Here is a 24,491-nt window from a genome sequence, read left to right on the forward strand (position 1 = left end):
CCTCCCAGAACTAACACTACACTTGATTTTAGTGATGCATGTAACCTAATAAAGTCCCCATGATATTAAAATACTTCCAGTTCACCTGGACTTTTACCAAAACACTGAAGAAGTAATTTCATTTGAATTTCTCAGATGGATAAAAAAATCCTTGTTGCAGAATTCTATCCAAATTTTTTTTTTTAATATGATAAATCACATTTTCTTTTTTTCTCTGGTTAATATTGTTTGCATTATCCTGATATTTTTGAAAACCTTGGGCATTTCATTTGTTCTTTCAATTCCTGAATGTTCCTCAGACTCGGGTACAGATCCATCTTCAAAGTAACTCTCTGGATTTACTGGAACATGATGATGCAAAAATTGAAGTGTTTTCTCCACCTAATTGAGATCTGAATGAACCGTAACCAGAACTTCTCAGAGAGACTGAATCAGACATCTCATCCTCACTCACTGGAAACAATGATTAAGAAAGAAGATTGTTAGACAGTGGAATTTGGAAGAATACAAGCACGTTTTTATCAATAAGCAATATAAATGAATAACTAATAATAGGCAGAACCTGGTGTCTGTCTCACTATGCCTTTTGTGCGCACACAATGACAGTGTTTTGTGTCAGACTTTAGTCCCAAGCGTCCTATAGGAGCAGTCACACTGCACAACAGCGACACAGACGTTCTTACATGGCAATGAATGACAATAGAAATCTTGTATAATCCCTATTATTCTTCTAGAACATCAACATTTTTTAAATAAAAATCATATATTGACAGAAGATACTTACTAAAGTGTTGTTGTATTTCCATGCTGTACTTAATCTATCTCTAAAGTAGATGGGTAAGTCTTTGGAGTCTCTGGGGTTTTCTGCTCCTGCTCGTGATCTGAATGAACCAGAACCAGAACTTCTAAGGGTGTCCAACATCTGATCCTCACTCACTGGAAACAATCATCAAGAAAGAAGATTATTAAAGAGTATGAGAATGTTTAGAAGAAAAGATTTAACAGATCAGAGCAGTCCTGTGGGATATGCAGATGTTGAAGCTGTGAAGCAAACAAAAAGCTATAGGTTATTTATAAAGCGGAGGAGTTCCTTGATATGTCCCAAACTATATTCCCATTTCTGCTGAAATTATGTCAACACATACAAAACTGCCAAGAGACTTCAGTGGGACTTTAATGACACAAGAATGATTCACAATTCACTTACTCATCTCTGTGGGGTCTCGGGTCTGAGCTCTTGGGTTGTTTTGTTTTGTTTCTCGTTGAACACATGGTACAGCTTGACAGCTCTCCATGTGTTCGGTGTCTTTGTGATTACCTGCTCCTCGTGTCGTTAACTACTCCTCATTAGTGTTTCACTCTCTTCACCTGGGTTGGTTCTGATTTTTCTATCTCTCCCTCCTGGTTTCTCGTTTTCTCTCGTGATTTATTTCCTTTTTAGACCCTCTCTTTCCTCCGTCCGGTGTCAGATCTTCAGTGTTTCTTCCGGCGAAGTTCTGTTCGCTTATCTTGGGATACAGTTGATTTCACCTCTTGTTTTTGTTCAGGCTCCAGAGCTGTGTTTGCCACGTGGTGTGTTGTCTTCCCGCAGCATTGGATTTGCTGCCTGGATTCTTCTCTCTTTGGTCGGTGGGGCGGTTCCAGAGGGATTTTGCTCTACGGATGCCAGAAAGTATGCATCTACCCAGTCGGTCTATGTGAGCTCTTACCCCAGCTATGTTACCTTGTCGGTCAGTGGGTTCCAGTGTTGATTTTTCCTCTCCTGCCGGATAAAGTGGATCTTCTTCCAGCGTATTTTTCCCTGAGTGTTTGATGTTCTACACCTGCCCCTGCTCGTTATCCCTCGTTTGTTTTCTCCATTTATACCCTCATGTTTCTTTGTCTTGTGCTGTTGGATTGTTCATTGTGTTCTGTTTGATGTGTACCCGTTCATGTTCTCATGCCTGTTTCTTGCCCTGTCCTGGAGCTGTGAGTTTTTGTGTTTTTTACCTTAGTTACCCTGCCGTGTTTTTTGATGTTTTGTCATGTTTGGTTTTAGTTTGTTCCCTGCTGTTTTTGCCCCCACGTGGGAAGTCTTTGTTTTGTGTATATATATCAGTTTAGTTTTCCCCATTGTGGGTGTTTTTGTTTCGTGTTTTTGTAAAAGAATAAATATTATCTGTTACCCCTTCACTGCCTGCCTGCGCTTGGGTTCTTTCCTGCCATTCCGTGACACATCTCTGAACCTGCTCCAACATTTTCTCTTCTCTCCTCCTCCTGTAAAATCTGTCCGTTCATTTCAAAATGACAGCTGTTGTTTTGTGTCACCGTCTCCTCTTGAAAAAAATACTTAAATAGGTAAATAATAAATAATACAGTATCTTTCACAGTATCCACCATCCTGGAGCTTCTATGACAGTGATGTGTCTGTCTGCTACTTCTCTCTGTCTCTTCACACACTGAGCAGTTCTCTTCAAGTCAAACTCTTCTCTGTTCAGGATGATGTTTCCTGATGAACTCTTCCCAGCTCCTTTATACCCCATTAACACAATCCTCAACTCTGAGAGCTTCTGAGTGTCACCTGCAATGAAAACACAAAATACACCCAAAATACTTAAATTGCTGTAACTGTCCTTTCACCTGCTCTAAAAAATATGAAGTAGTAAAATAATACATTGTCCAGACTTTCAAGGACCAGAGAACAACATGGTTTACTGTAAAATAATATGAAAGTTTAAAATCTCATAATTCTCATCTATTTGAATGAGTGTCAAAAATCAACAGAAACATTAAGTCTGTTACATTGTGTCATCTGACATTTCATGTTAATTTGAATCCCTGACAGACCTGCTGCACCTGTGAGCTGACAACTGAACAACATACGCAACTAATAAACCTCATTTTACAACGATCCATGACATTTGCTCTTTTCTGTTTATAAAATTGTAAATTGTATTTAGATTTACATTAATGCATTTGGCAAATGGTGTTAATTTTTTAGGTTCTTTAATAGGCTGTGGACCTGCTGCATCTTTCACATTGTCATCTTGCGCGCACAAGCTTTCGTTAACAAAACTGTAATCTATTATGTTATATATAACATTATCATTTACATTTACATTTTTTTCATTCATACGTTCGTTGTGTCGTTATTAGGAGTGAAATTGTAATCAAACTCAATATATTGTTTCCTTAGAAATTAAAACCTGAAATTAGATTAACCGTTTAGTACATTTTACTTTGTTTTTCATTTCCTTGAAAGATGGACATATAAAGCTTTACAGGTGTCATTGTGACACACCTGTAAACATTAGACGCTTTATGTGTCCATAAACGGTAAACCTAATTTCAGGTTTTAATTTCTAAGGAAACAATATATTGCTGAACAGAAAACTGAATACAGGAATGTCATCTTAAACACACAGCCTATGTTCGAAAGAAAGTCATGACAAAGCAACATGATCAGATTAATAACCGAGATGATGAAATAACATTACAACAACGCTGATCACTTCAAGTTAATTGAACATTAAGTCGATCACTACAACTTATTGATTTGTTTCTAAAGGTGATATTCAAGGCTATGTAGGAAACAAATGATTATGATAGCCTATACACTAACCACAAATTGTCATCCTCAATTAGCCTAAATATAAATGGTTTACTTGTGTGTGTCGTTCAGCAGCAGACTATTCAAGTAAAAACAGAAATCTTGAATTAATACTTGAAATAAATAACTTAAGAAAATGAATTCCTACCATCTGAGTCCATTTCTGTCACGTCTCGTTTGCAGTTTTTACTTTCAGTTCTTAAAATGCGTAGGAGCATATGAGGTGCCAAGATTCTTAACTTGTTTACCGGCAAGATTGTCGGCACAACTGGAAAAACGAGTTAGATCCTCGTAACTCTGTGTGACAGGAAAAACCACAGAGATTAAATTTAGAACTCCAAGCATTCACTTAATGCAAAATATGCTAAATAAACCACCGGGAGACTGCATTTATTCGATATTATTTACTATAATAATCTTGCTTGTTCTATAAACACCATGCACTGTGCTGTGTTTTACCTTTTTTTGTGTTTTTCAGTTTTGTGTTCTTATTTTCTCCTGTAAAGCTGCTTTGGAACAAGGCACATTGCAAACAACATTAAATATGCTCTGTAGAAATATAAGAGCAGTAGTCCAAGTAGACATTTGCATGGAAGGCTAAGGTTATCAATAGTCTCTTACTGTACAGTGTTACAGACATATATTTTGATACCAAAGCATTTCCAGCTATTTTAAGAGAGATACTTACTCTTGCAAGGACACACACTCATGGAAATGGTATGAATGACACTGTTGATGATGCATTGAATGTGTACACTCCTATACAAAAATAATCACTTAAGTCATTTTTATCAAATATGGCAGTACGTTAACATGTGTAAATCAATTAGCAATTCAAAATGTAACTAAAATCATTATTGTAGCTTGTTTGATTTGTGAATATTTTTGACTGAATATCAAACACACCATCTTGGTTTGTTTTACTGCACAAACAAGTCCATCATTGCTATGCTAAACAAAGAAAACAAAAACACATTAACCAGGCATTGCAAGCCATAAAAGCAAGAGGCAAGGCTTTAGAAATAAAGTTATTTCATCACATAAACTACATTACACAACATGTTAGTGGGTGTGGCTGGACATGAAGCACATGACAGGCTGAGGTTGGTTGGAAAACAATGTTGGTAAATCAAAACTATAGATCGATATTAAAGAGAAGAGGATTTATTCCTTGGCTTATAAACCTAAACAGAGTTTGCATTTAAAACTGCAAAGACTTACCAGGGTCCATGTTTTACATCCTAAGCTTCACTTCTGTCATGTTCTACATTTGCTTTCTTTGTCTGAAATTATCCCAAAATACATTTAAAGTTGAAGTATTATCTAAACACAGAGGTTTTTTAATGTGTAACCACTAACCGCGATACAAGTACTCAATACATTCCACCTGCTTTGCAGTTTTCAGTAGTACAATTATCAGTTCAGGAAGAATAAAATCTATACAAAGATCAAAAGTTATGTTTAACTCAGATGTTGAGGAATACTAGGAACCCAGGTGTGGAAAAGGTCATATCAATAATATTTTACCATAATTCTATGAAAAATACGTTAACAAATATATATAATGGAAGAAAATATGATCCTTTTATTTTAAAGAACATGGTTCATTTTTTGGCTTTTTTGATCAAGTATGAATATTTTTTTATGACTTTGTAAACGGCATGCTTCTGAAAAACAAACTATTGAGAAAAAAATTTGACAATTATAGCAAATGCCATATATGCATTTATTCAATCTGTTTCAGGCTTACTGTACAACTGTATTGATTTGATTTCTCAATTCACTTTGATTTTGGATGACAACAGACCTCCTGAGTATACCTGATGTGTTATTATTAGTTTTATGAAGTGTTGTAATGTTTCGTGATTCTATGGATCAAATGAATTGAAAGAATGATGAATGCAGTAATGTATTGAATGCTGTTTAATAGTACTCGTTTACAAGTACAGAATATGAGAATACCTTTTCACGCCAACTTTGCCTTTTGTCTAAAACAATTGAAACACATTTAAAAGCTAAAATTGCTGTTGTTGTTGTTGTGTTATAAAGTTACTGTATGTGTTGCCATATAGTGGAATTCTTAGCTAATTAGCTAATATGTTGCATGAAAATAGCGGGAGCGCAGCAATACATGTCGCTCCACCTGGGGAACCAGAACCGTTCATGATGTGTAACAGGGTTAAATGAAACGATCCGACAGATACAGGAAGATAAGGAGGAGATGGGGATGGAGGTGGGTTTTGAGTGCAGCACGATGAAGCAGCTGATAAAGAGAAATGCAACTGAAATAGGACGTAGTCTAGTGTGTTTTGGTTAACGTGGATTATCTGCACCTGATGTGATCTGCTGATGCAAGCTAGACTCACGTGACCTCCCAGAACTAACACTACACTTGATTTTAGTGATGCATGTAACCTAATAAAGTCCCCATGATATTAAAATACTTCCAGTTCACCTGGACTTTTACCAAAACACTGAAGAAGTAATTTCATTTGAATTTCTCAGATGGATAAAAAAATCCTTGTTGCAGAATTCTATCCAAATTTTTTTTTTTAATATGATAAATCACATTTTCTTTTTTTCTCTGGTTAATATTGTTTGCATTATCCTGATATTTTTGAAAACCTTGGGCATTTCATTTGTTCTTTCAATTCCTGAATGTTCCTCAGACTCGGGTACAGATCCATCTTCAAAGTAACTCTCTGGATTTACTGGAACATGATGATGCAAAAATTGAAGTGTTTTCTCCACCTAATTGAGATCTGAATGAACCGTAACCAGAACTTCTCAGAGAGACTGAATCAGACATCTCATCCTCACTCACTGGAAACAATGATTAAGAAAGAAGATTGTTAGACAGTGGAATTTGGAAGAATACAAGCACGTTTTTATCAATAAGCAATATAAATGAATAACTAATAATAGGCAGAACCTGGTGTCTGTCTCACTATGCCTTTTGTGCGCACACAATGACAGTGTTTTGTGTCAGACTTTAGTCCCAAGCGTCCTATAGGAGCAGTCACACGGCACAACAGCGACACAGACGTTCTTACATGGCAATGAATGACAATAGAAATCTTGTATAATCCCTATTATTCTTCTAGAACATCAACATTTTTTTAGTAAAAAATCATATATTGACAGAAGATACTTACTAAAGTGTTGTTGTATTTCCATGCTGTAATTACTTAATCTATCTCTAAAGTAGATGGGTGAGTCTCTGGAGTCTCTGTTTTCTGCTCCTGCTCGTGATCTGAATGAACCAGAACCAGAACTTCTAAGAGAGAGAGTGTCCAACATCTGATCCTCACTCACTGGAAACAATCATCAAGAAAGAAGATTATTAAAGAGTATGAGAATGTTTAGAAGAAAAGATTTAACAGATCAGAGCAGTCCTGTGGGATATGCAGATGTTGAAGCTGTGAAGCAAACAAAAAGCTATAGGTTATTTATAAAGCGGAGGAGTTCCTTGATATGTCCCAAACTATATTCCCATTTCTGCTGAAATTATGTCAACACATACAAAACTGCTGTGCATTACAAGAGATTTCAGTGGGACTTTAATGACACAAGAATGATTCACAATTCACTTACTCATCTCTGAACCTGCTCCAACATTTTCTCTTCTCTCCTCCTCCTGTAAAATCTGTCCGTTCATTTCAAAATGACAGCTGTTGTTTTGTGTCACCGTCTCCTCTTGAAAAAAATACTTAAATAGGTAAATAATAAATAATACAGTATCTTTCACAGTAGAGTCTCAGCATAAAGGTTCTTATCACTCTTACAATACTGGAGCCATCAACTGCCGCCAGTAAATCTGTCCTTGCGTTCGTCATGAGACAAATGACATCTGAGAACTGTGTGAGTTCAGTAAATAACTACATTTATGGCTTTTTTTACAGTGTTGTTAAACACTTTTGGAGCTTAATGGTTCCTGTGACCACTTACTGTACTTTCATTTCATCCAGACAAGCTTGTATATTCTGCCAAGCATCTTTTATACAGAACAATGTCTGATGGGTTTCAAATGACACTACAATGACAGGTTTGATGTAAACATAACAATGAACATGTAACAGGTGAACTGTATTTTATGTTGTGAGAAATTACGGTGGAATTTGACTTGATCGTAACAGATTTGAAACAACAGTTTAGAAAGTCCATTGATCTGGTTACAAAAGTAACAAAAAAGTAACAATAACAATAAAAGATCACATGGTCAAAATTACGGTGTGAGGTAAATATCAACGTTTTACAATAGCCAGCAGATTATTAGCTATTATAATATAAAACCAAAGCTGAAAGATTTAAAAAGCCCATAAACATTTTGCAACCTGGCACGACTTTATGTTGTTTCTACAAATATAATATGGCAACATTTCTTTAAACGATATGTTTTTATGTTGATAATGGCTTCATTCCTAAAAATAGAACCAAACACCTTAAGTGCCCATACACAAACAATAACACATTGATTGAGATTTCAATATATTTTATACCAAGCTAATATTGTCTTTCCCTACCCTTAAACCTTAGAGAGGACTTCATTTTTGCTGTCATTGCGAGTGAGTATGTTCCAGACCCACGTACATGAAGCACCACACATAAATATATGATAATAACTATTGTAGCACTTGTAACATTAGAATTAATTTTCTGTAACCAAGGTCACTTGTTATTTGGAGTCAGCAATGACTGACACCTGACGATTTTGATATTTTTTACAGTAACTGCCATCGTTTCATATTTCATTATGTAGATATGAAAATACAACTCATACAAAATGTATGTATGTCTCAACAACTCAGATTAATAGTTGTACAAATGTCAATTTAAAATCTTAAGTACACTTGATTCCTCTTTTACAGTATGTACAATGTATTTACTGAATTGATGACTTATGTTACATTTCCAGCATTTTTACTGATTACTGATTCTGCTTGGCTCTTCTTAACATTTGTGAGATCATGGATGGGCTCTTTTGAGCTTCCATTGCTGAATGTTCCAGAGACTCAGAAGTGGAGTTTACAGATCCACTTTTAAAGCTGATAGGTTTGTCTTTAGAGTGTGATGATGCAAAAATCGTGTTGTCTGCACCTGATCGAGATCTGAATGACCCAGAAACAGAACTTCTCAAAGAGACCGTATCCAACATCTCATCCTCACTCACTGGAAATAGAGATCAAGAGAATATTGGTTGATTTTTCATTTTTAGAAGAATATACTGACATGTTTTTTATATATATATATATGTAATAAAAAAATATAATAACTACATTAAAAACAAAATGCTGTGTTTTAAAGGGACAACCCCAGCAGTTGGGTTAATTAACCCCAAAAAATGTTAATATTTGACCCAACAATGGGTCAAAACAACACAGCATAGGTTAAATTATAAACAAACGAGTTTGTCCCTTTTTGACCCAATGCTGGGTTAAAATTAACCGAGTATAAGTTTTCAAAACATTAGAAAAAACAAAAAAATGTGCTGTAATAATGAAATCATTTACTGTTTATATTTTTTTAGATTATTAGATTTTTAGATGATGATAAGATCTAAGGAAATAAAAATATTCAGAAAATATCTGAATATTCAAATATTTTTTTGGGGGGTCACTATATTTAAATAACTAAGAAAATATACTTACCAAATTGTCGTATAACCGTGTTATAATTTGATCCATCTCCAAAGCTGACAGGTCTTTCTTTAGAGCATGATGATGCAAAAATTGAGCTGTTGTGTGATCGAGATCTGAATGAACCATAACCAGAACTTCCCAGAGAGACTGTATCAGATATGTTATCTCCTCTAACTAGAAACAAGAAAAAAGCTTGTTACATAGCATGAAAATTTGATTAATATACCACATATAGTAAGACTTGATACAAAAAAATAAAAAATGCCACTTTTATTACAACGTATAATTAAAAAAAGTTTTCTTTAACATGACTCTAAAGGGGGTCGTACACTTAATGGGGAAGTGCTGAGCCGCGTCGCGTCTAGGACAACTCTGTTATGAATGTGGTAGAATCGAGAGGTTTTCTGTATTAATGCGCTGTTTTTCCGTTATTCCCAAACAACTAAATGCCTCTTGCAGCTTATGGTGAAGTCAGTGTGTACATTAAAGATGATTTCAGTCAAATAACATCTAATTGAATGTTAAATTATGCGAATGGTGCGTTTTTATTAAGCGGAGTGCCGCTGCCAGGCGCCAAATGGCGTGAGTTCATTTTTACAAACAATGGAGCTACGCTGCGCTCGGCGCTTCCTCTTCCGGTGTGCGGCCCCTTTAAGAACCTTGCAGTGCACCCGACTTTAGAACTTCTGCTTTCAGTTTCAAACTCCCTGCTCTCACTGAGGGGTCAAGAGTAATGTTTTTTTATTTGTGTTTTAGACCAGTGGTTCTCAAACTTTTTGTACTGTGCCCCCCAAATAAAGACTTAATCTTATTAAAATAATCAAATAAAGAAATCTTAACCAAAGAATTTTAATCAAACCAAAAACATACTCAGTTATACAATGCTGCAACATCAATTCCTTTTGTTGGTGGTTTCTTTTTTCTGATGTTTAACTGCATAAAATTTATGATAAATTTCTGTTACATAAAATGCCACAAAATCTGTGGCCCCCTGGATCCATCTTAGGGCCGCCAGTTTGAGAACCACTGTTTTAGACGACAGTGAGTGAATGTGATGATGTAAAAATGTAAGTGTTGTCTGTACCTGATAGCGATCTGAATGAACCTTAACCAAAACTTCCCAAAGAGACTGTATCAGACATCTCATCCTCACTCACTGAAAAAATAAATCATGAAAAATTGTTAGATCGTGAGAGAACATGTTCCATTTTTTTTACCTTGTTTTTAACACAATACTTTTCTTAAGATTAATCCTAGACTAAAATAAATGTTAGAGCTGCTAACTGAAAACAGCTTTTACTGACACATCTTAATACATCAGTGCCATTGTTTCGTCTCTTAATACATCAGTGCCGTTGTTTTGTCTCAAAATGCACATAAGTAGTGGTTACATGTTTGTAAATACTACTTATATGTCCTAATCCTTGTCCAGTAATTTGGCCCTTGTCGTGCAATCACATTATTGGTGCGCATGTTAACATAGTCATTGATTCACCTACTTATTTGTGATCTTGCTCTCTCTCCTGCTTTCCTTCTCTCCTCCACCTCCTGTAAAATCTTTCTGTCTATTTCAAAACAGCAGCCGTTGTTTTCCATCACTGTCTCTTCTATCTTCTCCAGCAGATTTTTGATCTGAGTGTCATCACTGCTGTTGTTATTGTTGAGAACATGATATCTGTTCCCACATTTCTCCACCAGCCACTGGAGATCCTCTCCTTCACTCTCAATGTGTTGCTCTATAGATGTGTCTCCTAGAAAGTCTCCATGAGTGAAGAGCACTATAGTGTGACTCCAGACTCTCTCACCGAGAAGATCCACATACCCCTGAAATACTTTTCTCTCATCCTCTTTAAATCTAGTGTCCACTCGTATTACCAGTAGAACAACATGAGGTCCTGGAGGACACAGAGACACACTGAGTAAAATCTCTTGTTTCAGTAACTCATTGCTCTTTTCTACAGGTATTTTCTTCCACCATCCTGGAGCTTCTATGACAGTGATGTGTCTGTCTGCTACTTCTCTCTGTCTCTTCACACACTGAGCAGTTCTCTTCAAGTCAAACTCTTCTCTGTTCAGGATGATGTTTCCTGATGAACTCTTCCCAGAATATCTATACCCCATTAACACAATCCTCAACTCTGAGAGCTTCTGAGTGTCACCTGCAGTAAATACATAAAACACACTTGTGCAAAATTGTATTTGTATTTTACAGTGGAAATCAATGTAAGGTTTAACAAAATTATAAACGTCCTTTTAATAAAAACATAATTAGTAACATTTCACAGTAGAAGCAATTTACAGTAAATAAAAGGTTAAAGGACATTCCCATTTTCTCTCTTCACATTTGACATTTTTTTTATAATTTCTGTTTTTCTTCTGCTTTATGAGTTACATTAGTGTGTTTTACATGATATATTGCGGCATTAAATAAATGTTTCTAGCATTACTTTAGTGTCTTCTCTGATAGTATTTAGTATTTTGTGTGTATGTTATACATAAAAACAATATCATAATATTACAGGCCAGCTGTTGGGTGATTCTCACGAAACCACAGAAACATCATGGCAGTAAAGATTTCTATTATAAAACATACAATACGGTAACACAAAAAATGATCATAATAAAGATAATTGTGTTCTCTACCTTGGACAAAACATAATTTTGACTTTGGAATTAATTATTTATGTTTTATTGCTTTTTCTGCTGAAACGCTCATAACTGTAACACGTCCTGATATGTCTGACTGCATTATATGTTGTAACTTTAACAGAGTAAAACTTAAATATTGTGAAAAACAATTGGATGGTCTACAAAAACTACAAAAAAATTATTGACAGAATATTCATGTATAATAAAAATGAAGAAATAGTGGAAGAAAGAAGTGTCCTTGACTGATATTCTCAGCCTCCATGACATTTTTTAAAGGCCGTTTAAACACACAAATACATTAACATTAAGTTTGATTTTATGTGAAGAGACACATCCACTAGTACCTTTTAAATGGCTAACAAATTAACAAATTGCTTTATATTTTTCCTAGTAAAAAAACTTAATATTCTCTTGTCACGCTGTGTACACAACTTTTCCCTTCTCATTACCGATACTTAAAAGAAATTTTACATGTATAATATTCTATTAAAATTTCATTCATTAACGTCTTATTATGTATGATTAATAAAAACTTGCTTAGGCATCATGGCTTCGCTTGTTTTTAGCAAAACATGCAATGAGATTAACAGTTTTAAATGGTTACGGTAATGAGAATTTTTAATGCCTTTTTTTGTAAAAAAGAATTAAAAATTATGTTAAACTGTCAGTAAAAGTTTTGAAATTAATGCCTTTAAACATGTCATACCTTGTTTTGAATGAATATAAAGAGAATTTGTTGATACAAGTGTTTTAAGAGAATCAATATGTTTGACATTGAAAGCAAGATTTCAGGAGAATCACCCTGTTAGACTTTACACCAGCAGTGCTGTGATTCAGCCGTAAACATCAGATTGCACATGATGAAATGAAGTCTAACAGCACAATTGTGTGTCATGTTGCTTTAATGTTCAGACACCAGGGGCCTGTTTCAGAAAGGAGGTTTAGTGAAAACTCTGAGTATATTAACCCTGAAATGAGGGAAACTCTGGTTTTCCATTTCAGAATGTGAGGTATGTCAAACCCGAGAAAGCGAGGTAACTCAAGCCCGTTTTTAAAGGAGAGGTAACTTATACTCAGAGTCAGTAACCATAGTAACTTACTCTGTGAACATAACCTGGTCGGAAGCAGGTTTTCTTTGGTAAACCCAGAGTTTATTTCCATCTCCTCTCCTTTCAAAGCACAAGTGGTGTAACTCATTCATTCATTCATTAATACAGTCATTCATGGCACACATTTTGATCACACAGAGACCACCTCAGTGACTTATATGTCATATGTGCTTTTATAGAGGATTCATGAAGAGGCTGCATTAATTCATAGGGATGTACTTTGATTTCAGGAGAGCAATTTTGTCATTTCCCTGTGCATTTTTATTAAAACTGTACCATTTTTCTTTACAGTGAATTAGATATATCAAAATATATCTCATCCATCCTTACATCAATAACATTAGCCACATACATGTATTACATCAGAGCATAATTTTCTATGGACAATGAGAAATTACTTAATAAAGTGCATAAATAAAGTGCATGAATAAAGAAATTAATAAATACAGACAATAAATAAGTAATTTTGACGTGTAGCCATTCCAACAGAAATCTGCTCACAGCAGGGTTCGAACCGGCGATCAGTCTAACTTTGCAAGACAGTCTGACGCCCTACAGGTGTCCTATACACCATGATGTCTCACTCGCGTAACTAGAGCACTCATGGCGAGTGAGAACATATTTCTGTTGTTTCATTCATTTAATGATTAATTTGTTTGTTTATTGGTACATTTATCTATTTATTCATTTAAACTTAAGTCATTTTCAGGACATCAGTAAATCCACTGTATACAGAGAGGAAAGTGTGCCTCACTCTCAAGTGCTTTCTGCCGCCATGTTGCTTTTTTTAGTGCCGTTGCCATTGTGAATCGTAATATCGGAGCTCCATTGATGATGGCTTTTTATAGTCGTGGTGCACGCGCTTACCCAGAGTAAATTGAACTAACTCAAATCAGCTGTTCTGAAACCAAAAACTCAAAGTTTCTAATTTCTAAGTAAACCAACTCTGAGTTCAAGGTTTAACCTAGAGCTGGTTGAACCTCCTTATTGAAACGGCCCCTGAATGTTCTCAGTGTGTAGATCAGTGCTGTGTTATTTACTCACTCATCTGAGATCTGATCATCTCTCTCTGTTTCTTTATCTTCTTCATTCGTTTTTTAGCTCTCTCTTCTGCTCTCCTTCGTTCTTTCATCCTCTGTAAAATCTTTCTGTCTATTTCAAAATGGCAGCCGTTGTTTTCCATCACTGTCTCTTCTATCTTCTCCAGCAGATGTTTGATCTGAGTGTCATCACTGCTGTTGTTATTGTTGAGAACATGATATCTGTTCCCACATTTCTCCACCAGCCACTGGAGATCCTCTCCTTCACTCTCAATGTGTTGCTCTATAGATGTGTCTCCTAGAAAGTCTCCATGAGTGAAGAGCACTATAGTGTGACTCCAGACTCTCTCACCGAGAAGATCCACATACCCCTGAAATACTTTTCTCTCATCCTCTGTAAATAGAGAGTCCCCAGGTATAACCAGTAGAACAGCATGAGGCCCTGGAGGACACAGAGACACACTGAGTAAAATCTCTTGTTTCAGTAACTCAGGGCTCTGATCTACAGGTTCATTAATCCACCATCCTGGAGCTTCTATGACAGTGATGTGTCTGTCTGCTACTTCTCTCTGTCTCTTCACACACTGAGCAGTTCTCTTCAAGTCAAACTCTTCTCTGTTCAGGATGATGTTTCCTGATGAACTCTTTCCAGCTCCTCTAGACCCCATTAACACAATCCTCAACTCTGAGAGATGATGGGAGTCACCTGTAACAAATACACAAAACACACCTAAATGTAAAATGTATGAATAACCATATACTTGAAAGTTGAAATCAATATCCAGATTTACAATATATTTGAATATGTGTGACTTTAAAGTTTGCTCACACACAGAAATAATCTCTATCAATTATCACCGATGATCCACTAGATGTACGTGGTGGTGTTTGTGTCCATTGTAATTTTCTTATTTTTATATTGTTTTGGGGTGGGATATTTCTGGGAAGCAACCTTTGGCCAGTGGTGTGTAGCGCACATCCAATAGGCCTACCTGTAATTACATGCAGCTAAGGGCGGACTTAAAAAAGCAGGAACCAGACAAAAGGCAGCTGTAAAAGTAGCTGATGCAGACAAAAGTGCAAATAATTAAATAACCAAATTAATAATAATTAATGAATCAAAAATACATTTCCAAAACATTTCCTGTGTGACTTGTTTGATATTTTCAAGGTTTGTAATTTCTTCTTATATTGATATTGTGCATAATCTTCGTGTGGAAGTATTTGAAAAGTCAATGGAAAGGTCACTTGTGATGAACTCTTTCATTAGGCTATGTGACCATACATTTTACCACCTATGCTTATCTGTATATTATAAGGTCAAGATCTGTTAAAAGCAGATTTTGTCTATGGTATATTAACTTTATATCAGTTAATGAAATATAGATCTAAGAACTATAAAATACACATGCAGTTGACTGAAAATTAAAGCAATATCACACTCACAGTCCAGCAGACCCCCTGCAGCATGACCATAAGCATCAGGCTGCAGACTGTAATGAACAGCATGTCTGTAAGTGTGATGTTGCATTAATGTTCAGTAAATAAACTTACCATTTACTATTTTTATTATTATGAATAAGGATTTTTTGCACACAACGTGCAGAATTAGTTCAAACATTGATAGAATCATTGTTAGCGAGTTGAACTTAATAACTGGACCCATCCATTTATCATCAAATTATTTGTTGAGATGATTCATTGATTGAAATGATTCATCAAATCATTCATTGAGATGAACTTACCTGGAAAACTTAAAAAAGCTGTTTATTTAATGATTGTGAAATTATGCATTGAACTGCCACATTCATTCACAATAAATTTACACAGCAGTGTTATGATTCACTTACCTTCTCTGCTCCTTCTGTATGGAAATCTATGTGTCTTGTGCCACATTCCTCTTCTCTGAAGCATTTTCTTCCGTTTTTCTTTAAATATGCCATTGAAATAGCCAAAATTAATTTTATGTATTTTAATCACTACATATGATAAACCAACAATTCTTTCACAAATTGGATGTGAACCTACTCGGGAAAACTAAAGGGATTTTTATTTAGAAAACTTTCTTTAACTTAGAGAAAGTTTTCATAAGGCTTCTGAAAACTAATAAATGTAATACACAATCTGAATGGAGTAGTATTATTCTTGTACAGTACTTTTCATCTTATTTGNAATAGTCACCAAACAGGAAGTGAATGCAGAGGCAGCAGAGGGGTGGAACGGGGTCAGTAGTCTGGTGACAGCTCCCTCTGCTGGCTGGGCGTTACAAATATAAGGTAATGTATTTGAACTGTTTGTAAATGACACTGTAGCAAATTACAGGAATAGGAAGAAGGAAACCAAATTTTTTAAATAAAATAAACAAACAACAAAACGAAAGTAAAGGGCCGACAGCTCCCTCACGGTCGACTGCCAGCCACACAAACACAATAAAACATAACATAAAATCCAGGCCTGGTTCTCTCTCGTCCTTCACTACTGTCGCTCCTCCTTTTATGCTTCCGGAGCTCCTCCGTGAGAGATGCGAGACCGGTGCAACGCGCAGCTGACACTCGTTATCACTCGCGCCACCGGCCTCGCACCGTTCCCTCACGACCCTCGTCCCGCTCTGCTTGTCACAGACACTTTACTGACTATGACATGGTGTGACTAGACTTTGCTTTGTTGAATTCTTCCATGGTAATTAAATCCACCATATACACACAGTCATATCTTATTACTCCTCCTATGCTATAAACGTTACATTATCTGTTTCAGCATGTTTTTAGGCAGGTTAACTCGTCTTGCATTATTCACTCAAAAAAACAATTCATTGGTTGAACTCAATTTAATTGAGGGCAGGATTTCCATCCAATACATATGTGTTGGTCCTACTCATAAAAAACAGACTAGTTCAATAAAATTTAATTGAGTTGGTCCAACTCAATTTTAATAAATACAGTTTAGATAAAACTTACAGACTTATACAATGAAATGTAATTGGGTTGACCCAAATTGATTTGATCAAATAAGAGTTAAAATGAAATGTTTATGTGTGATCTTTATGCTTGCCAAACTCAAATAAAACACTAGAAATGTAAAAAAAATTGTGTGAAAGTATTTTTTTATTGTTCCACTTTAGAGACAATTATTTAAACTATTGCTTAACTTTAGCTTAAACTTTCTGTAACATCATAAAAATACACATTTTAAGAAATATTTAAATGTATGTCTGGAAATTTGTAAAAACAAGTAAATATTAAACTGTACAATCTTTTACAAAATAGCTGTTAAAGTACACATTGTAACAATTTTCAATTGCATGTCAGTAAATTAAAGTAAAGTTGAACAATTCATAAAACAGGTGTACAAGTTAAACTGTACAATGTATTAAAGTAGCTATGAAAGTGCACATTTTCAAAATGCATGCATGCTTGTTACACATGTTACATGTATTTACTATAGTATTTAACATAATTATGCGTAATTACATGTAACTAACCCTGAACCAAACCCTAATCCTAACCCTATAGTAAGTACATGTAGTTAATTTCTATTACTCAGTACTTAAATGTATAATTACACTGTAACACTGGCACTGTAAAATAAAGTGTAACTGAAAAAACTATTCATAAAAGATAAGTTAAACTGTACACTTATTTAACCAAATAAGCTACATTATGTTACAGTCAGAACACATTTTAAAACACCTCTGTAAATTTGCAGGTGACAAACATTAACAAACCTTACAACAGTCCTCAAATGTACATGTCATTCAAACAGCTTAATTTTAAGCTGCTGAATCTTTGTGGTCAGTTTATGTCCATCAAAGTTCATTAGGATTTTCTGGATAAACTCAAAGGTGTTCTTGAGGTTGTCAGGAAAGCTTAGGTCAAGGGCATAAATTAGACCGTTCAGCATGATGAATGCCAAAATCACACAGTCTAGGTTACTCATAACCTTGATGCCCTCGATCACAATTCCTACATCTCGTTTTGTAGAACCGTCTCCTCGGATTGTGTAAATCCCCATGACAGTGTTTGCAATGCCCTTTTCTGCATCCTCAATGGCTGAGGCCTAGACAAAACACAGAACATTACATGACATAAGGTTAAGTTTGATACAACAGCTAACTCTAGTTTACATTAGGGCATCGCTTATTTGCTTAAAATATATTGTTTTTCTTTCGTATAAACACAGCGTTTTGTTTCAACGTTATGCAACACCACTTCATAAACTATAAGTGTAAAGAGAATTTTATAATGACATGACGACAAACACAGATGCAACATTTCCTTTAACAGCAGCATGTTCTATACATCATTACATGATTATGTCATTTCGACATCACCTTAAAATATGAATGTAATTTTGGGCATATTACAATTGAGGTGTTTATATGAAGCATTTTTATTTGAATTGGACTTTAAAAACTACCTACCTAAAAAGGAGCTACCTCACTCATTTCCCTTATAGGAGTAGTTCATCTGAGAAATGAAAATTCTGTCATCGTTTACTCACCTTCTTGTCATTTTAAACCTGTATGAATTTCTGTCTTTTGCAGAGCACAAAAGAAGATATTTTGAAGAATGGAACTGAATCAAAACTGTTTGTCGCCATTCACTTTGATTGCATGGACACAAAACCAATCCAAGTCAATGGGNACTGCCGGGTTACTCAAAAGTGAAGACTTACCAAACTTGAGGTCCAAGTAGAAGTCCATTGTTTTTTGGATCTTTAAAATCTAGTTCCAAGCTTGATTTAACTTTTACTTTCCTATTCTATCTGACAGGTGCCAAAACATGTCAAAAGCTGACACACCGGTTCTCTGAAAGGGTGGCGATTGGGTTCTGTTAAATTACGTGCTGAAGGACTATGGAGCCAGAAATATGACAAAACAATCTGAATTTGAATTTCGTAAATCTGAATTATTGACAAGTGTCAATACTGAATATTATATGGGAGTTAAAATAGTTTTGAATTAGATTTTGATTTCGAATTTGAATTTTTTTTACTTGAATATTGAACATTTGAAATTTAACACAATTGCTTTAGTTTCACAATTGCTTGTTTATTCATTTTCTCTCTATTGTAGCATTAAATGTTATATATAACTTTTATTGCAGCGTGCCACGTATGTCATTGACTTTGCAGGACCCACAAACGTTCTTTATAAAAATTGTATACATGTCTAATATATTAAATGTATATGCACCCACAAACGCTCAAAGCCAGCGCGCATAGTGGGGCAGCTACACTCAAAAAAACAATTCATTGGTTGAACTCAATTTAATTGAGGGCAGGATTTCCATCCAATACATATGTGTTGGTCCTACTCATAAAAAACAAACTCATTCAATAAAATTTAATTGAGTTGGTCCAACTCAATTTTAATAAATACAGTTTAGATAAAACTTACAGACTTTTACAATGAAATGTAATTGGGTTGACCCAACTTGATTTGATCAAATAGAGTTAAAATGAAATGTTTATGTTTGATCTTTATACTTGCCAAACTCAAATAAAACACTAGAAATGTAAAAAAAATTGTGTGAAAGTATTTTTTTATTGTTCCACTTTAGAGACAATTATTTAAACCAACTTTAGCTTAATCTTTCTGTAACAGCATAAAAGTACACATTTTAAGAAATGTTTAAATGTATGTCTGGAAATTTGTAAAACGGGTAAATATTAAACCGTACAATCTTTTACAAAAGTAGCTTTGAAAGTACACATTGTAACAATTTTCAATTGCATGTCAGTAAATTAAAGTAAAGTTGAACAATTCATGAAACAGGTGTACAAGTTAAACTGTACAATGTATTAAAGTAGCTATGAAAGTGCACATTTTCAAAATGCATGTCTGAAAAAACTATTCATAAAAGATAACAGTTAAACTGTACACTTATTTAACCAAATAAGCTACATTATGTTACAGTCAGAACACATTTTAAAACATTTAAAACACCTCTGTAAATTTGCAGGTGACAAACATTAACAAACCTTACAACAGTCCTCAAATGTACATGTCATTCAAACAGCTTAATTTTAAGATGCTGGATCTTTGTGGTCAGCTTATGTCCATCCAAGTTCATTAGGATTTTCTGGATAAACTCATAGGTGTTCTTGAGGTTGTCAGGAAAGCTTAGGTCAAGAGCATAAATTAGACCGTTCAGCATGATGAATGCCAAAATCACACAGTCTAGGTTACTCATAACCTTGATGCCCTCGATCACAATTCCTACATCATCTCGTTTTGTAGAACCGTCTCCTCGGATTGTGTAAATCCCCATGACAGTGTTTGCAATGCCCTTTTCTGCATCCTCAATGGCTGAGGCCTAGACAAAACACAGAACATTACATGACATAAGGTTAAGTTTGATACAACAGCTAACTCTAGTTTACATTAGGGCATCGCTTATTTGCTTAAAATATATTATGTTTTTCTTTCGTATAAACACAGCGTTTTGTTTCAACGTTATGCAACACCACTTCATAAACTATAAGTGTAAAGAGAATTTTATAATGACATGACGACAAACACAGATGCAACATTTCCTTTAACAGCAGCATGTTCTATACATCATTACATGATTATGTCATTTCGACATCACCTTAAAATATGAATGTAATTTTGGGCATATTACAATTGAGGTGTTTATATGAAGCATTTTTATTTGAATTGGACTTTAAAAACTACCTACCTAAAAAGGAGCTACCTCACTCATTTCCCTTATAGGAGTAGTTCATCTGAGAAATGAAAATTCTGTCATCGTTTACTCACCTTCTTGTCATTTTAAACCTGTATGAATTTCTGTCTTTTGCAGAGCACAAAAGAAGATATTTTGAAGAATGGAACTGAATCAAAACTGTTTGTCGCCATTCACTTTGATTGCATGGACACAAAACCAATCCAAGTCAATGGGACCCACGGTTTTCTGTTACCAACATTCTTCAAAATATCTTTTGTGTTCTGCAGAAGGTGAGTAAATGATGACAGAATTTTCATTTTGGGGTGAATTATCCCTTTAAACGGTAAGTTCACCCAAAATTCAAATGAAAAAAAAAAATCAGATGAACACGTGTCCGGCTTCTGACTCACAACCCGGACATGTGTTCGTCTAATTGTTCTCGTGGTCGCACACGATACACTGACAAGAGAGCGGAGAATATACTGATTAAAGACATTATTTTGGTTTGTTTTTTCACACATAAAGCATTCTTGTCGCATCAAAAAATTGAATTGAACCACTATGAGCGGATGGACCAATTTAACGATGTCTTTAGTACTTTTCTGGACCTTGACAAAATCTATAACCGTTAAGTCTATGAGGAGGCCTGGAAATCTCTCGGATGTCACCGAAATATCTCAAAACATGTTTAACGTCATGTGGGTGGGTAAAAAAAAATCACACAAATTTGATTTTTGGGTGCACTTTTCCTTTAACTCAGCGCTGCGCAGATTGACTGGGTTAAGGCCTAATGGTTAGAGAGTCGGACTCGTGACCAGAAGGTTGCCGGTTGGATTCTCAGGGTCGGTGGGTAACAACTGAGGTGCCCTTGAACAAGGCACCTTACCCCCACTTGCTCCCCGGGCGCTGCAGTGCCAATTGCTCCGGGTGTACGTGTGTTCACCACTTGCTGTGCGTGTGCTCACTACTCACTCTCTGGATGGGTTAAATGCAGAGGTCACATTTCGGGTATGGGTCACCATATCTGACTAATAGGTCACTTTCACTTTATTGTCATATGCCGATCGATCTGCACAGCACAGCACCGCATAAAGAAAGCTTGTTCAGGTGTGTTTTATTTGGGTCGGGGCTAAACTCTGTAGGAAAGTGGATTTGAGCCAGATTTGAGTAACACTGCTTTAAGACATTGTCAATTTTCTGTCAATACCTAAATGTTATAAAGCTGCTATGAAGTGATGTGGATTATAAACAAAAAATACACTTACCACATAATCCTTAAAGAAAGAGTCTGGATCTTCATTGAGGTAGAGAATAAGGACTTTCAGGATGCACTCTCTCTTGATGTTAATGTTGTCACACTACAGCAGCAAGGAAAGCAAGAATGATATTTTAGCCAAATGTGGAAAGCTGTACAATACCTTCTTTAAACAGATGTTCCATGCATTTGTACTAACAGAGTCTGTGATCATCATGGCATTTTTGATCTTCTGCCCTTTAACTCCTCCTCTGCTCTGTAAGATCTGCATCAGTTTGTCTGAAAAGCGGTCCAGCTCTGATAGGAATGTTGATTGCAGTGGCTTAGTAGTGATCCGCATAAACTCAGCATTCACCTTAAAAAAGATCAAACCCAGAAATTTGTTGTGGTTATTCCTGTTACTGCCATAAAAAGCCACTAACTAAAACATTTCATAGCACATTTACTTACTTCACTCTGCTGAAAAAGAGCAGGCCATTGATTCTTGAACTCCTCTATCATGGGCCTTTGCTCTACAATCTGCTGACGCCTGTAGGAGAACGTTTTTTCCATTTTTGCTTTTATGACTACTTCATTGTCACGCTTTTTCACTTCTGTCAACAAAGCTATTCTCTCCTGCTCCAATCTTTCTGTGGATTCACCTTTTGGATGCAAATGAATGTAATTGACCTCAGCCTTTTTTGGTTTCTTGATGTTGGCAGCAGGTTTGCCTTGTCCTTTGCGTTTATTCCGCAACGAATTTACACAGACTTCTGGATGCCCGAGCCTGCAAAGCTTTGTGCGATAATTTTGCATCTTGTACTTAAGTGACTGCTTCCATCCCCAAAATCCTGTCTTGGAACCCAGCTGCCCCAAACAAGGATGGGCCCTAGTTAAAGCTGCTGCTACCTCCTCACATTGGTAGTCTTTGGGATATTTTGTGTATTTTACCATTTCTTGGGCTAGTGCATTAAGAACGATTCCTTTCAGCTTTGGGCCAGGATTAAAGTATGTCCCGTTGGTCTCAAACGCTGCATTCTTAAAGCTTAGCTCAAACTCTGCCTCATAAAAGTAAACTTGGGGACCACAAAAACTTTGGGCCATGGGGACAAACCTGAAGGTGTTTCTGTAGATGTAGATGAGTGAGGAGCAGATGCATACTGTCTATCATCACAGGACGAGTCAATTGATGAGGTTTGTGGTTCTGAACAAGTGGTTGTCTCATCAAATGTATTCACTGGGTATAATGTGATGAAGGGTTCATCAATGTGGGGCTCCACAAGTGACGAGGCAGGCAAGTAAATTACCTTTAGCGTGCTTTTGTGTTCGATTTCAGAAACAGAAGTTAAGTTCATGAACTCTTTGAAGTCAGTATCAAAGTATTGCAACCGGAAATCCTCTCCGGTTGCAATACCGGTGTTCCTCCTAATGGAACACCTTTAATCTAATGGAAAAGAGAAAGAAGAGAACCAAAAAACATCAAATTTGTTTTTTCACTTTGAATTAAAATATGACAGACCTTGTAAAATCAAGGCTAAAATTCTCAGAATCTAATTACGAGATAAGAATCAATTGTATTTAGTATTTTTTTAACAAAGTCATTCTACATAAATGACTAAAATAATTACTGTTTACACACTCACATTTAATAAGATTTACCAAAAGAGAGCCAAAACAAGTTGAGATGGCCTTCAGACTAGGATTATACTAACCTTCAATAATGATGAATCTTCTCAATCTCACCATACGTAAACCTCCAACCATGTATTCCACAAGGGGGTATGGGTCTTTTAAATCACAAAGCTCAATCAAGTCAAGCTGTTTAGTGGCTAAGACAGTCAACTCAAACCCTCTATAATGCTCCCTATACCAAGTACATAAAGGTTTCACAAGGAAACACAACTTATCCTTAAGAATACATAGTTTAAGGATCTCGTTGAATTTAGGCAGTCCTTCTACAGATCCATGCACAATAAGCATGCCCTCACTGTAATGTATACCACTGCAAGACCTGTGTCACATTTGGGTATCTTTGATTCACTGTACACGCTACTTTCTCATTAAGGACATCAACAGGCATAACTGAGACATCAGTGACCTCCAAGGATGACTTCTTGACACTCAAGGAGTGTGTGCTATAGGCTAACATGAACTGGTGTTTGATAGCTAACGAACGAGCTATATTTTTAAAACAATTAGTATGATGGGCTACCTGCTTGAAGAAGCTATGTTTAGCCTCAAATCTCATTGTCCACAGTCCAATAAGAGGCCCGAAGCAACGGATCATTTGTGGATAGTGCTCTAAATAGTGATGTTTCAGTTTTAGCGTGACATGAGGAAAGACTTCAAGATAGCGCTGTTTGTGTTCATAAATCTTGGCCTCAAGATATGCAATGGTCTCATCTGTGTGAACAGGGGCTACAACCAGTTTGACGATGTCTTTAAGATCTAAGATGACCTGCCAGGCTGGCTCATCTTCTGGCACCATTGGCCCAATGATGAAAGGAAGCAATTTTAGCAGGGTCCAATTTTCATGTGCATTGCCACCTATAGTTTTGCG

The 24,491-nt window shown here is 35.8% G+C and overlaps 2 protein-coding genes across 3 annotated transcripts; both read right to left on the reverse strand.

The window, feature by feature from the left end:
- Positions 1-7,599: 7,599 nt before the first annotated feature.
- LOC130551012 (GTPase IMAP family member 7-like) lies at positions 7,600-18,793 on the reverse strand. 2 transcript variants are annotated; one of them, XM_057328550.1, is made up of 7 exons: positions 18,701-18,793; positions 15,877-15,954; positions 14,031-14,732; positions 10,728-11,387; positions 10,313-10,384; positions 9,238-9,402; positions 7,600-8,758 (listed from the first exon to the last, which is right to left on the reverse strand). In XM_057328550.1, the coding sequence occupies exons 1-5, from the start codon at positions 18,726-18,728 to the stop codon at positions 10,335-10,337; spliced, it is 1,518 nt and encodes a 505-aa protein (XP_057184533.1). In that variant the 5' UTR covers positions 18,729-18,793; the 3' UTR covers positions 7,600-8,758; positions 9,238-9,402; positions 10,313-10,334. The 2 variants fall into 2 exon arrangements, with proteins under 2 accessions (XP_057184533.1, XP_057184534.1); XM_057328551.1 differs by having other exon boundaries at positions 8,687-8,704; positions 9,355-9,402.
- A 1,155-nt stretch (positions 18,794-19,948) lies between these two features.
- Positions 19,949-23,294, reverse strand: LOC130551014 (uncharacterized). The gene is made up of 4 exons (XM_057328552.1): positions 22,403-23,294; positions 22,152-22,307; positions 21,963-22,055; positions 19,949-20,343 (listed from the first exon to the last, which is right to left on the reverse strand). The coding sequence occupies exons 1-4, from the start codon at positions 23,033-23,035 to the stop codon at positions 20,035-20,037; spliced, it is 1,191 nt and encodes a 396-aa protein (XP_057184535.1). The 5' UTR covers positions 23,036-23,294; the 3' UTR covers positions 19,949-20,034.
- Between the last annotated feature and the right edge of the window lie 1,197 nt (positions 23,295-24,491).

This window comes from Triplophysa rosa, unplaced genomic scaffold (genome assembly GCF_024868665.1).
Source record: "Triplophysa rosa unplaced genomic scaffold, Trosa_1v2 scaffold53_ERROPOS95913, whole genome shotgun sequence".
In the NCBI taxonomy this organism is placed as follows: Eukaryota; Metazoa; Chordata; class Actinopteri; order Cypriniformes; family Nemacheilidae; genus Triplophysa; species Triplophysa rosa.